At 41.0% G+C, this 12,405-nt stretch overlaps 2 protein-coding genes across 2 annotated transcripts; both read right to left on the reverse strand.

Moving 5' to 3' along the window:
- Positions 1–64: 64 nt before the first annotated feature.
- hikeshi (heat shock protein nuclear import factor hikeshi) lies at positions 65–3,981 on the reverse strand. Its single transcript, XM_072656705.1, has 5 exons — positions 3,705–3,981; positions 3,160–3,397; positions 2,914–3,065; positions 895–1,013; positions 65–153 (listed from the first exon to the last, which is right to left on the reverse strand). The coding sequence occupies exons 1-5, from the start codon at positions 3,732–3,734 to the stop codon at positions 99–101; spliced, it is 594 nt and encodes a 197-aa protein (XP_072512806.1). The 5' UTR covers positions 3,735–3,981; the 3' UTR covers positions 65–98.
- Positions 3,982–4,837: 856 nt separating this feature from the next.
- eed (embryonic ectoderm development) lies at positions 4,838–11,868 on the reverse strand. Its single transcript, XM_072656800.1, has 12 exons — positions 11,686–11,868; positions 10,130–10,282; positions 9,923–10,015; positions 8,890–8,955; positions 8,580–8,705; positions 8,022–8,103; positions 7,852–7,943; positions 7,545–7,678; positions 7,012–7,117; positions 5,445–5,603; positions 5,269–5,342; positions 4,838–5,155 (listed from the first exon to the last, which is right to left on the reverse strand). Exons 1-12 carry the CDS (start codon positions 11,797–11,799, stop codon positions 5,029–5,031), a joined length of 1,326 nt encoding a protein of 441 aa, XP_072512901.1. The 5' UTR covers positions 11,800–11,868; the 3' UTR covers positions 4,838–5,028.
- Positions 11,869–12,405: the final 537 nt, after the last annotated feature.

Genomic DNA, 12,405 nt, shown 5'->3' on the forward strand with positions numbered 1-12,405 from the left:
TTTAGTATACAATAACATTTTTCACTACTGCTTGTGAGGAGGCAGTGATTTTTTTTTTCTGCCCCTCGGTTAATCAGTAACTCTGTAAGGAAAGCAGGTCACGTCTTCCAGAAGTTCGGATTCTGCACCATTCGCCTCCGAAAGTTTTCATACCTGCAGAGGAACGACAGGAACGCATTAATGAGGTTCTATAACTAAATCAAAGACACAGACCATTTACAACCAGTTAAACAGAATTACTCAAATGTTGTTATTCGTAAAGATCAATCACGAAACATCAAGGACAACTTGGACAATAAAGGTTATGCACCGACGCCACGCTCTTACCAGAACACGCCCCCTTTAGTTGGACTGAGTGGTAAAACACTACGAACGCGGCTGAGCTTATAAGGAAAGCAGCCAACCCGAGACTGAAACAAGCGATTATCTGCTCTAATTAAAGGCAGTTGGACTCGAGAGCGATCTACCCAAATATCAAGAAACCAAGGGTCCATGGACATCAAGCTAGCGAACTGAGGCTCAAATCACATCCATTTAGAGGACCGCAAGACTCACTGCCTGGATACCAGAATTAGCAATCCTATTTTGCTTTCAGCAGTCAATAGCTTTCATTCCTGCTGAATCTGTTTGTACAGTCTTTTGCCATTTAGTGGGCGTGGCCGCAGCGAACCCGCCACCCGTGACGTCATGTGAATACCCTCATTACACAGCCAAACTGATACTGTCACCATCATCTTCATCTTCATTCCAAGTTCGTTAAAAACATCGTCTGAACGAGACCCCAGCTTCGTGAATCAGATTGTGGGCGTATCGTCACACCCTTCGCTGCCAAACATCAGCGTATGACCTGAGCAATTCTTTTTGACTGCCAGTGAATTTGCACTGAATACTCACCATTTAAGAATGGAGCTGGCAGGAACGTACATTTCCGATGGGTTTGGCGTCATCTGGGACTGTGACAGAGCGAAGGAGGAGGTGAAGTTGTACAGACTCTCCAACATCTTCTGTGTGAACTGTCAGGACCAGTAAGGGGAAGATTAATTTTACAGTAATATATTACAGTAGTATCTTCCAGCAAATCTGTATCATACTGCTGATCACCACAGACAGCAGTTTACACAAATACGGCTGTACTGAAAAAAGAAATCAGAATCAGAATCAGAATCGGACTTTATTGGCCAAGTATGCTTACACATACAAGGAATTTGTTTTTGGTTACAGTAGCTCACAGTGCACGATTACTGACATTACAGAAGTTACAAACACACCCATCCTACACACACACATAGTGACATACACACACAGACAGACCTGTAAACTTAACATGTGCAAAGTTGTATATTTAAAGTAAAGTGCTAAGTGCAGCAGTAAAGAACAGTGCAGATACAAGGAATTTGTTTTTGGTTACAGTAGCTCACAGTGCACGATTACTGACATTACAGAAGTTACAAACACACCCATCCTACACACACACATAGTGACATACACACACAGACAGTCCTGTAAACTTAACATGTGCATATATTTAAAGTAAAGTGCTAAGTGCAGCAGTAAAGAACAGTGCAGACTGGATTAAATAGATATAAATATGGAGAACAGAGGAGTCAATGCCACCCTTTTCATTTAAAAATACGATGGAAAACTATGGGTGCTCAAGCTCTTGACCATTAAAACAAGGTAATTACATAATAAACAACGATATGGAAAGGAAAACTGCTACTAATATTAATTATGGCATTTCTTCTCATGCCACCACATCAGGACTCCCACTAACTGATACCAGTAAGTATAAGTAAGATCTATAGAACTGCCGAAATGCAAGTGACCTTTATAACCAAAGCAATTTACTGTCAATTCAGGCCAAACTAAAGTACATATCTGACAATGTACCTAGGTTCAGCTGTTTCCAGAAAAAGGCTCTATTCTCTCCACTGTGCATGAAATTAGAATGAATGTGGAGTATCTGATAAGCTTGCAGTGTCTGATTCTAGTTAATCAACATTAAATCTGCTGCTCCATAAATGTTAAGCAAAAAAATCAGGTTGATGGCACAATATATAAATGTGTATCTAGGGGCTCCAATCAAGGATGGCTTTTATCTAGGCCCCCCAAAATCACTAAAAATTGCCCCCTGGATCCCTGTTTAGTATTGTTGCCCATTTGAAAAATGGTGGGGTCAAACAAAAGGTGTCATTTAACTCTTTTACACATAAATATCAGGAAATTCTGATCGATTGACTCCTTTATCTTCTGACCATAAACCCACATTTCTACAGAGTAAAGCAAAAGGTAAAGCACTTTTCACCGTTGAGGATTTCTTTTGGCGCATTCATCCTGAAATTTTGGGAGTAGAGACAAGAGTAAGAAACAACTGCAAATAATGTCAAAAAGTGAAAATGCCTGGGTTCATATATTATCTCCATAAACTGCCCCAAAATGACTTGAAATAAATATTTTCAATTCATTTTTAAGTTTACTTCTGTTGGAAATGGATTTAGTCAGACAACAACACTTAAAAGGGCAGTGAGGGGCAGTGGTGGCTCAGCGGTTAGAGCACCGGGATATCTATAACAGGGTTGTGGGTTCGATTCCCGGGCTTGGCAAGCTGCCACTGTTGGGCTCTTGAGCAAGGCCCTTTACCCTCTCTGCTCCCCAGGCGCTGGAGTTGGCTGCCCACCGCTCTGGGTGTGTGTGTACTCACTGCCCCTAGTTCACAAGTGTGTGTGAGTGTGTGTGTTCACTACCACAGATGGGTTAAATGCGGAGGACACATTGTGCACCTTTACCTTTAAAAACTTTAAAAGCAGAATAAATGTGCACTGTAAACACTGAAACCCATGGGTCCCATTACTACCACCACTGCAGAACTCGGAGACTCTCCTTTAAGGCCTGTTCCTTGCTTCTATGTCTCACCTGTGTAAAGGAGTCCATGGTGGAGACAGCTGCGCTGGACACAGGCGTCTGTTGAGCTAGCTGGTCCAGGGCCTCCACGGACACGCCAACCTGGGCCACTGAGGGGGCCTGAGGGGCAGCCATCATCCCGAACGGATGGGCCCCACCCTCACCTTCCAAAAGACAGGTGATAGAGGTAAGGAAAAGTTGACTGACCAGGTCATACACTGTCCACTCAATCAGTCAGAGAGCGGAGAATGAACTCACCGGCTTTCAGGCCTGATATTTTGAATATGGCACTTGGCTTTTCATTGGTTATGAAGCCGAGGAGCTGCCAAACCTGCCCAACGTTGGGGTCGGGGAAGGAGAAGTAGACGGCGCCGCCCATGCCAGCGGGGAAAGGCACTGTTCCCAACATGAAGACCACGACGTGGTTGACATTTTCGTAGTCCGGCAGGTTAAATACAAACTTGTCGCTCGCCACCTGCTGAGCGTCTGTCTGGACCTGCAGTGGACAGGCGGCACTGAAGTCACGGTAAAGTTAGACAGCTGGCCTGCGTTTACTTCACCTAGCGTCTTATTCTCCACCTTAACTTGTAGCTAGCGAACTACTGCACAATTCCATGCAATTTAAGGTGGAATTAAACACGAATCTCCCAAATATTTCTAGGCTAGAGCTTTTTATTTTAGCTAACTAAAATAACTCAATCGCTCGACACTAGCTGACCTAAGCTAGCCGCGTATGCAAGTTTAATCCTGTCGTTAATTCAGTCCTGCATAAACTGCCTTATTAACCAGTATCGATTGCTTACCAATCTGCCTGCAACCAGACAGCCAAACATGATCAATACTATAAACCGAGCGCGCGCGCAGCAGCAGCAGCAGCAGCAGATCCGAGCTTTCTCAGCAGCGATTTCAGTCCCGGGAGAGTCGCACCAAATATCCAACCATTGTTTGATGGCCTCTCAACTTATAGATCAGACATGATTCGGGTTGTGGTTAGTCACTGATCCTCGATCGATCAGCACAGCACGTTTCTCTCGCTACTGCTAGAAACTTCGGGGAGGAGCGGCTGATAACAGCGCAGCCCTTTAACACCGGAAGCAAAACAACAGGGCTGCGCTCGCCGATTTCCTCCACCAGCGAAAGCTTTATAATCATCATATTAAACTAAACAAATCTGCAAATACCTAGTTTTAGACTGCATAAAAAATAATGACTTGTTTTCGTAAACAAATTTGGACACAAATAGTTGAAAAAATTGACTTACCAAATAATAAATAAATAAATTGCCATATTTCAAAACGGTTTAACATATAGTACATAGGAACATATTTAAAATGATCGTCCCTCAATAAATGTTTCACTTAAAAAAAAAAAAAAAAAAAAAAAAAACATTAAAAAACTTTTTGCCAAATTAACTGGACACATCTTAAAAAAATTACTTTTAGGGCATATTGTAATCATGTGAAATTTTAAGTTTTGTTTTTTTTAATATGGCATTATCATACTGATCTATCAAGTAAAGCTGAAACCTAGAAGCCATGACTTATTTACTCAGAAGTTTTACAGATTAACCAAAATTATGACATGATCTCTCAAAAAAGGGTCCATTTCTAATTACTATAATCACAATAATTATTCTCTTAATATGTAATATCTTGTGATGTTGGCATACTGAGTCAGAATTTCCTTAATTTCAAATCTTAAAAGAATGAGTCAAAAAAGGATGTATTATTGATCTATTATTTAAAAACATAAATATTTTGATTATTTTGCAATAGTAAAAAACACTGTCAAGAACATAATTAAGCTACTGGTTTAAATCTAGACATACTGCTGCTAGAAACAAACAAACAAAAAAAAAAACGTGTTTTCCCTCTACCTTCACCTGACAAAAATACAGTCGTTTATGTTTTACTCTTGTTTTAAAAACACAAGAGAAAATGGTACAAAATAAGTTTTATTAAAGACAGAAAAGACAAAACAAAAGCAGAGGTGCGACACATCTGAGGTAAGCAAGTTCCACAGCCTAAGCAGATTGGACCTAAAGACCATCCATTGTCCAGGTTCCTCAGCCACAAGGACTTTTTGTGAAGAGCAGTCATTTCTACTGGCACAAGGAACGAAAACCTCTCAGCGTAACCTGTCCCAGCGCCAGATAGAGGCGTCATCGCACACAGCTATGAGAATACTGCTGTCCCTGCTGAAGCTGGTCTGTCTAATGGCTGAGGTGCATTTCGGTAGGGTGAGAGTGGTACACCTACAGAACAAGAGAGAGAGGCAGGCATGAAAGAATAAGAGAGCTCTGTAGTAATCTGGTAAACAGAACAGAACATGGTTAAGTATTTAGGTAATGAGTACAAATAGTCTTACTTTGCTTTATGAGGATCTTCTACTTCCAGGTCCCAGACATAAAGCTTTCCGACTTGATTTCCCAGAGCCAACATCTGAACAAAGCAAACATGATTAAACCTAAGTAGTGAACAAGCCTCATTAGCACTTATTTTAAGGCATATTTAAAGACATATAAAGATCTAGACAATATGTACCTTCTGCCAGAAGTCCATAGAGAAGCGCATGTACCAGATGTCACACTGGCTGTAGTCAAAACGGCCCAGAATAGTCACATTAGACTCGTTGGGCTTGATGTGGTCAATATCATCCTCCATCTTCCCAGGTTTCCAACACACAATAGCATTCTCGCAGGACTAATACATAGAAAGAGATTCAGGGAAAGCAATATTAACCATGTTTACATGCACATCAATAGTGTGGTATCAATCTGACTAAGAATCAGTGCGTACATGCATGCCCAATTAGTCTGACTGTTCATAACCAGCCCAATATAACAAGAGAATATGCAGCTGATATTAGTCATGACTCGAGCACTGAGCCTGTGTGTCATTTTGAGGCTTTGTCAGTTGTAACATGTTTTTTAGGTCCTCTTCAATCCTATTTTTAACCACTCAGAAGTGCGTCAGCCTCTTTTGCAGCACAAGAAGAGCAGAGAACAAGGAGGCATGGATTTAGTCAATCATAACACACTGAAACACAAACAGGAAACAGACACTTTTGCACAGAGGATAACCAGTTCCTTGTGCTGAACATTTTTCAGAAATAGCTCACATTAGGGAGCATTTATAGCATTTATTTATTTTATGAGTCTTTTGTACAGTTCTTGTAAATGTCTTGATTTGGAATAGTGTTAATTGTCAGGTTTCTGATTTAGTTTTAGCCTTTTGACTAAAATGTATATTAGTAATTAATTATTTTAATTAATATTAGTAATTAGTAATTAAGTTTATTATTAATTTCTAGTCTAATGTCACACATTTTTTAAAGTTTGACTATTTAAAAAAATGCCTGCAGTGCAGTCATACAATAGTCATTGCACTGTTACTGAGGGTATGCTCCTATGTAGCCCTTTGTTGCCCCTTAATTTCATTATTATTAATAATTCTGCAGAATTTGAAATGCTATGAAGGCTGTAGGAATTGCGGTCTGAACAGCTAAGCTAAAGATGATGGTTTACACAAAGGCCAACCTATTACCTACTTTAAACGCTTAAAACGTCATCAAACTTACGTCAAATTAAGATAAAGTAACTTAGTCAAACCTGCCTCCCTAAATCTGAAGGAATCATTAGCTTACCTTTTTGTTTATTTCTGGGTGGTGGGTACTCGTATGTGTCTTGAGGTCTGTGGTTTTCAACCGTTACTTTTTGTTTAGTTCTTGTCTTATTTTTATTGTGAAAAATAGGTCAGCGAATATCATTAACAGAATCAACACTTTTTTCTTAGACAGACATAGTTGGGCTATTGTGGGCACAGAAATTGTCAGTGTTTATAGAACACAAAAGAGCAAATAACAATAATATAATTTTCTTTTTTTTTTTTTAGCATGGTAAGTTATTTTGATATTTAACAGATATTTTGTCAATTTGCCAGTCTTTTACATTATCGTTTAGTTTTTATTCATTGACAAAGTGATACATCGTCAGCTCTCGTTTTCAAACGTTGCTTTTTGTTTAGTTCTTGTCTTGTTTTCGTCACAAAAAACAGGTCAACAGATATTTTTCAAATAACTAAGAAAGAATGTAAAAACAGTTTGTCTTACCTTAGAGAGGATTAAATCTCCAAGCCAGCGCACACAATCTACATAGTTTCTGTGGATGTCTCTTGTGGAGAAGTCTGGGAAATGGATCTTTTGAGACACGAAAGGCCTGAAAGAGGAAATATGTTATAAAAATTAAAGAATATAAAAATATCAACATTTACAAAAGACAAAGGGTGCTTGCCCCTGTATGTTTACTTATTTGGCACTGACTGCAAAACAGCATTTAATGTAAAACTGAGAGAAACATTTTAAACTGATTTTGTTTTTTTAGAAGTCATGTTCGCACACCATAGAGGAATGCAGGGTGCCTAAAATTTCCAACATTGCTGATTATACAGACACTTCAGTGCCTGCCAGAGCTAAAAATAAGAGAAAAGAATGGGTTGTTTTCCATTTATGGGTGAGAGATATATTGGCCATCAGTAATAGTGTAATCTTACTTACCCCATTCCTGTTTAATTACAGCTAAATATCCAGGTAAAATGCCTGCATGTGTAAAAGGGTCTATAGACTATTATCAAACTGGGTCTTGCCTGTTGGTCTTGCTGGGATTGTACTCATAGGAGCACCGTATTGCTTTCTGCATTCTCTCAGAGTTGATTCTCCACAGCTTCAGAGAGTGATCCATTCCACAGGACATGATCTTCTCACCAAGAAGGTCAAAGTCCTGCAAACCACAGGATAGTTTAGCAGGTTGCATGAAAGAAATTCTAACAAAAGGCACAGTTACAACACTGGAGGACTCTAAAATTACATAAAAGGGATGGTTTAAAAAAGATCTGCTCACCAGATTGCTAAATCAAAGCCATTTATTCTGCTTTATTTCTATTTCACACTTACCGCGCTCAGCACCTCATCTCTATGGCCCTCCACTCCACCAAATATGGCTACGAGTGTGTCCGTCTGGATGTTCCATAGACGCAACGCATGGTCTGATAAACAAAAGACTTATGAGCACCATGTGTGTGAAAAAGACTTGCTTAATATAAGATGTAGTGAGGCATTTTTACCTTTGCTCACTGACAGTAGGAGGTTGGGATCTCTTGGATGAAATTTGAGCTCATTGATTGCGTTTCCATGCCCCACATAATGCTGCAAACCAAACATTACAATAGCAGCCTATTAGGTATGCAGATTTTAGTTAACTTAACTGTTTCACAGTCTTATAGAAAAGCCTTAGCTGACAAATATCTACTGGTGTATCCTACTGTAGCCAAATAACCATTACAATAACCAAAAGGTCACCCACACTTAAAAAAAAATGAATCAAGACACCCTCTATTGTGAAAAATCTCACAGCCCTAATGTCATTTACAGTTAAACATTCCCTCTCATGTTGTATTGCTAAGATCACTCTAGGTTTTCCTCCTTCCTCCTGGGAAGCCACCATTCTGCAGGTTTCAACTCCAACCCAAACATAACACACCCTATTCAGTTAGATTGGGTGGGGTGGCTTAGGGTTGTATCCAAAGTCTGTGGCCAAGTAGTTCCACACCCCCCCCCCTCTCTAAACTAGCAACAGTTATATTAGTCTTAAATCAGAGATATTCAGACAGCAGTTCACTTACTTTGACGCATTGCATAGTGATGTGGTTAATGATGCGGATGATGCCTCGGGAGCCAGCCACAGCCAAGAGAGGGTGACTGGTGCTGGTGTCATATGTCCAAGCGCAAGTGTAGAAGTTTTCATCTGCCTGGTCAATTAAACAGTTAAGGAGAATGGGGGGGCGGGTCCACTGCATTGCAAACAACAATCAATCTGACTTATAGTAATATTAACTCTTTGCCACAATAACAGATAAGTTAGATATAATTAAATCTGTTAAGTATGTTAGAAATGTCAAAGAATTAACAACAAACAGAGCCACATGAGGATACATCCGCATCTACGTAAGACTGCAGGAGCCGGATCTCTCCTTGGGAGTGACACTCGTATAAGGTGACCTGCACAGAAAATGATATCCAATGACTTTTTACAAATCACCTAGACATCTACAAACCCACATCTACATTTTACAAAGATAGGGGTGTAAACAACTAATTATACATAACCGTGACAAAGATAGGACATGCTAGAACATGCTATTAAAATCGGATTAATTTAATAGTAATTAACAGCAGAATAATAATAATAGCTATGACAGTCAGATGTAATTAACACCAAAGTAACAATAATAAAAACCCCATTTATACTATACTAAAAATACTTGTATTGCTGATATGGCACAACTCTAATTACATGTTTTGATCACAGGGTAAATACGTAGCATTATGTAGGCTCTGAAAAAAAATTGGTTGAAAAACATCAACAATAGGAATGCACCACTAATAAAGTAGTAGATCGATGGCGATACCAATATTCATGTTTATTCATTGAGGCAAATTCTGAGGCTGATTTTTAAAACCTAGATTAACATCATAGAGAATTATTATAGATTTATGAATATAGTCAAACTAATGAAGCACAGCAGCCCAGCATCACTTCTCCTAAACATTTTCCTAAAGTATAATTAATACAACATTAAATATCTGGGTTTTGGCATAGCATCAAAAGCTCAAAGCTAACCATTTGTCTGATACTCTGATACTGATAATAGTTTATTTCCTGATATCATCATGCATCCCTAATTGTAATGGCAAATTCGTTGGGAGAGAAATTCAGTCACTCCTCTACAAAGGCGTCTTTAAAGCACCATTTATTCAGGGTAAAACTGCCTGTTGGTAACAGAAATAGCCTTTGCTATATTGAGATCTAGCTCTTATTTTGAGATGCTAAGTACTGAGGTGTGCTTAAATCAGAATTGTAACACTGCTTATCAACACTGATCAGACTACTACAGTTCAAATGAACAACATAAATGGTTATTCAGGCACACATCCAACACGGTCCTCTTTAGCCTCATACACTCACTCTGTTGCTTCCCACTGTTGCAAAGACAAGGGGGTCGCCTTCCTTACTATGCCAGTTGAACTGAACGCCAAACAAAGGCTGGCCATGGTCTTCCTAAAGAAAACAAGCAATCAAAACCATCAGACAGCAGGACCAAGACGGGCAAACGATGAATGATGGCTTCTACGAAGTCAAGATCAGGAATCAATCACTCGTCCATCTACTTACCTTTAGACTGTTAACACACTTAAAGGAGTATTTGCATTTCTTAGATTTCCACTTGCCCTTGCCCCAGCTCTTCCTGCCAGGAGCATTGGCGGTGTTGGTGGGAGTGTCGGGCCGTTCGGCGTTGGTGCCGCTCTCAATGCTGACGGCGTCATCCTGAAACACAAGGACAGACTCATTCAATTTCGGTCCTCAGCCAAGAATAGTCTGGGTGTTAAACATTACACTGATTAGTCGATTACGTCTTTGAGCTTGGTTTTGTGGCTACAGCTGTGAAACCAAGCAGGCAGCGCTTCACATTCTCGGTCCTGGACTAACCACTACACCTGATCCAACTGATCTGTGAATTAACAGGGCTTCCCAGAGATGAACCTCGCATGCGGGCCAGCGTATGAGGTGGTCAATATGATGATATTGTCTCATTATCACGATAAAACTACATCGCAATTTGCTTTACTGAGCATACCGTGGACCTTGCTAGTACCTAATTACACGGACACGGACGGCAGGCCATTACAAAGAGAGCCTACTTATACCCGTTTAAGTGGACTGATTGAAGCACAGTGCATTTTTTTTTTATAGTGAAAGTTTTGGGACCAATATGAGAATTTAGAGCTCGTCACCACTGTCCAGCAAAAAAAAACACCTGGCAACTTTGTCCGTTTTTAGTTTTCTCCCTCATTCGAACCCTGTACACGGTGTAGAGTTAGAAAACATCAGCCTAAACATCTGTACAATGTTTTGTCAATCACCTCCTGATATGATCCCAGGATCCTCCCACCCCTAAGCTAAAGCACTGCTGATGCTGGAGACCATTATAGCATGAATTCCCAACCCCAGCCCTTGGACCCTTCACACTATGCCCACTTTTCAGCTCACTTACTACTTTACAAGCTCCTCATGAGTATGGACAGCAGGTCTATGATGGGGAACCACTGTATTCGCACCTTCTCCCACTTCAACAGCAATCTGCCTTACATAGCAGCTGTAGATCAGCGTTCAGGTTAGTGTCTCCTCTGGAGAACATGGAGTTAATATCGCCTCCTTCTTGGTTGCCAGGTCTCGCTGTAAAACCACCCGCCCACCCGGATTCTGACAGAGAGAGAATTATGGCCTAGACACTGCAGTTCCACAAACCAGCAACACATCCCTCCCGAATTCAACAAAATCAGGCCTTTTTCTCGCCTTTACCTGTTAATAAAATCAGCAGTTGTCCAACAACAACGAATACACCCCGCCAAACCGCCCCAAACAGTATTTTCTAAGCAGCTAGCTGGAAACTCAGCCAGCTAGCAGGCTAACCTGGACAATAATAAAGGCAGCTAGCTAGCAAGTCTCCACGAAAACAAAGCACACACAGATTAAAATGCACCAAAACGACCATTTTAACACTAATCCGGATCACATATGAAGGAAATACATGAACTTAAGTTAAGTTAGTTGAGCCGACGAGGGCAACTTCCAACTTTGCCTCGACCTGCACCAACAATGAGACGCTGGGAGCGGGGAAGGCGGGCGGCCACCGAGGACCGAAAACCAGCAGCGGGCTCGAGTCTCACGTTTTCATCTCCAGAAAGGTCGGGGTTGCTGTTCTCGTCGCTGCTCAATTTCTGCTTTTTTGTCGGCATTTCGTTTCCCGCCTCGGCATGAGCTTCGGACATCTTCCCCCTCATCTTCTTCCTCGGGTGAAAAAATCGGCGGCCACGCTGCCACAAAGCGGCTCGGCGAGCTCTGCTGTAGACTCGGGCGTGTTAGCTCATCCCGGACAGCAGGGGGCGCTCTTCAACAAAGCACCAGCCGGCCGGAGTGCACTACCGGCCGGAGTGCACTACCGGCCGGAGTGCACTACCGGCCGGAGTGCACTACCGGCCGGAGTGCACTACCGGCCGGAGTGCACTACCGGCCGGAGTGCACTACCGGCCGGAGTGCACTACACATGTAGGCTACATCTCCAATGGCTCCATGCTACCTATGTAGGGCACTACGTAGGTCACAGAATAACGACTTCCACACGAAACGTCCATTAGGGTTTAGCCTTTAGTGCTTATTTGGGTGTAGAAGCCATGCTTTTATGACTTATAGTGCAGGACAAGGCAAGCAGGGAATTATTAGATAGAGATTCAGTCTTTTATATAATAAGCCTATTTTAACATTATAATATGTTTTAAAGGTGAAAATCACTTATCAACTAATTGAAGTATATCAGAATGAGAGAAATGTACTATATGGCGACAAGTAAAGACAACCAGCTGGTAAACAGAACTAGTAGAGTAGTGAGT

The sequence above is a fragment of the Salminus brasiliensis genome, chromosome 15 (genome assembly GCF_030463535.1).
Source record: "Salminus brasiliensis chromosome 15, fSalBra1.hap2, whole genome shotgun sequence".
NCBI lineage: Eukaryota > Metazoa > Chordata > Actinopteri > Characiformes > Bryconidae > Salminus > Salminus brasiliensis.

Coding starts and splice junctions, on each gene's coding strand:
- hikeshi (XM_072656705.1), bottom strand. CDS start 3,734: ATGTTTGGCTGTCTGGTTGCAGGCAGATTG. Junction 3,398..3,704: donor GTCTGGTTGCAGGCAGATTG/GTAAGCAATCGA, acceptor TGTCCACTGCAG/GTCCAGACAGACGCTCAGCA. Junction 154..894: donor GCCAGCTCCATTCTTAAATG/GTGAGTATTCAG, acceptor GTTCCTCTGCAG/GTATGAAAACTTTCGGAGGC.
- eed (XM_072656800.1), bottom strand. CDS start 11,799: ATGAGGGGGAAGATGTCCGAAGCTCATGCCGAGGCGGGAAACGAAATG. Junction 5,604..7,011: donor GAGATTTAATCCTCTCTAAG/GTAAGACAAACT, acceptor TCTATGTATTAG/TCCTGCGAGAATGCTATTGT. Junction 5,343..5,444: donor CTATGGACTTCTGGCAGAAG/GTACATATTGTC, acceptor TGCTTTGTTCAG/ATGTTGGCTCTGGGAAATCA.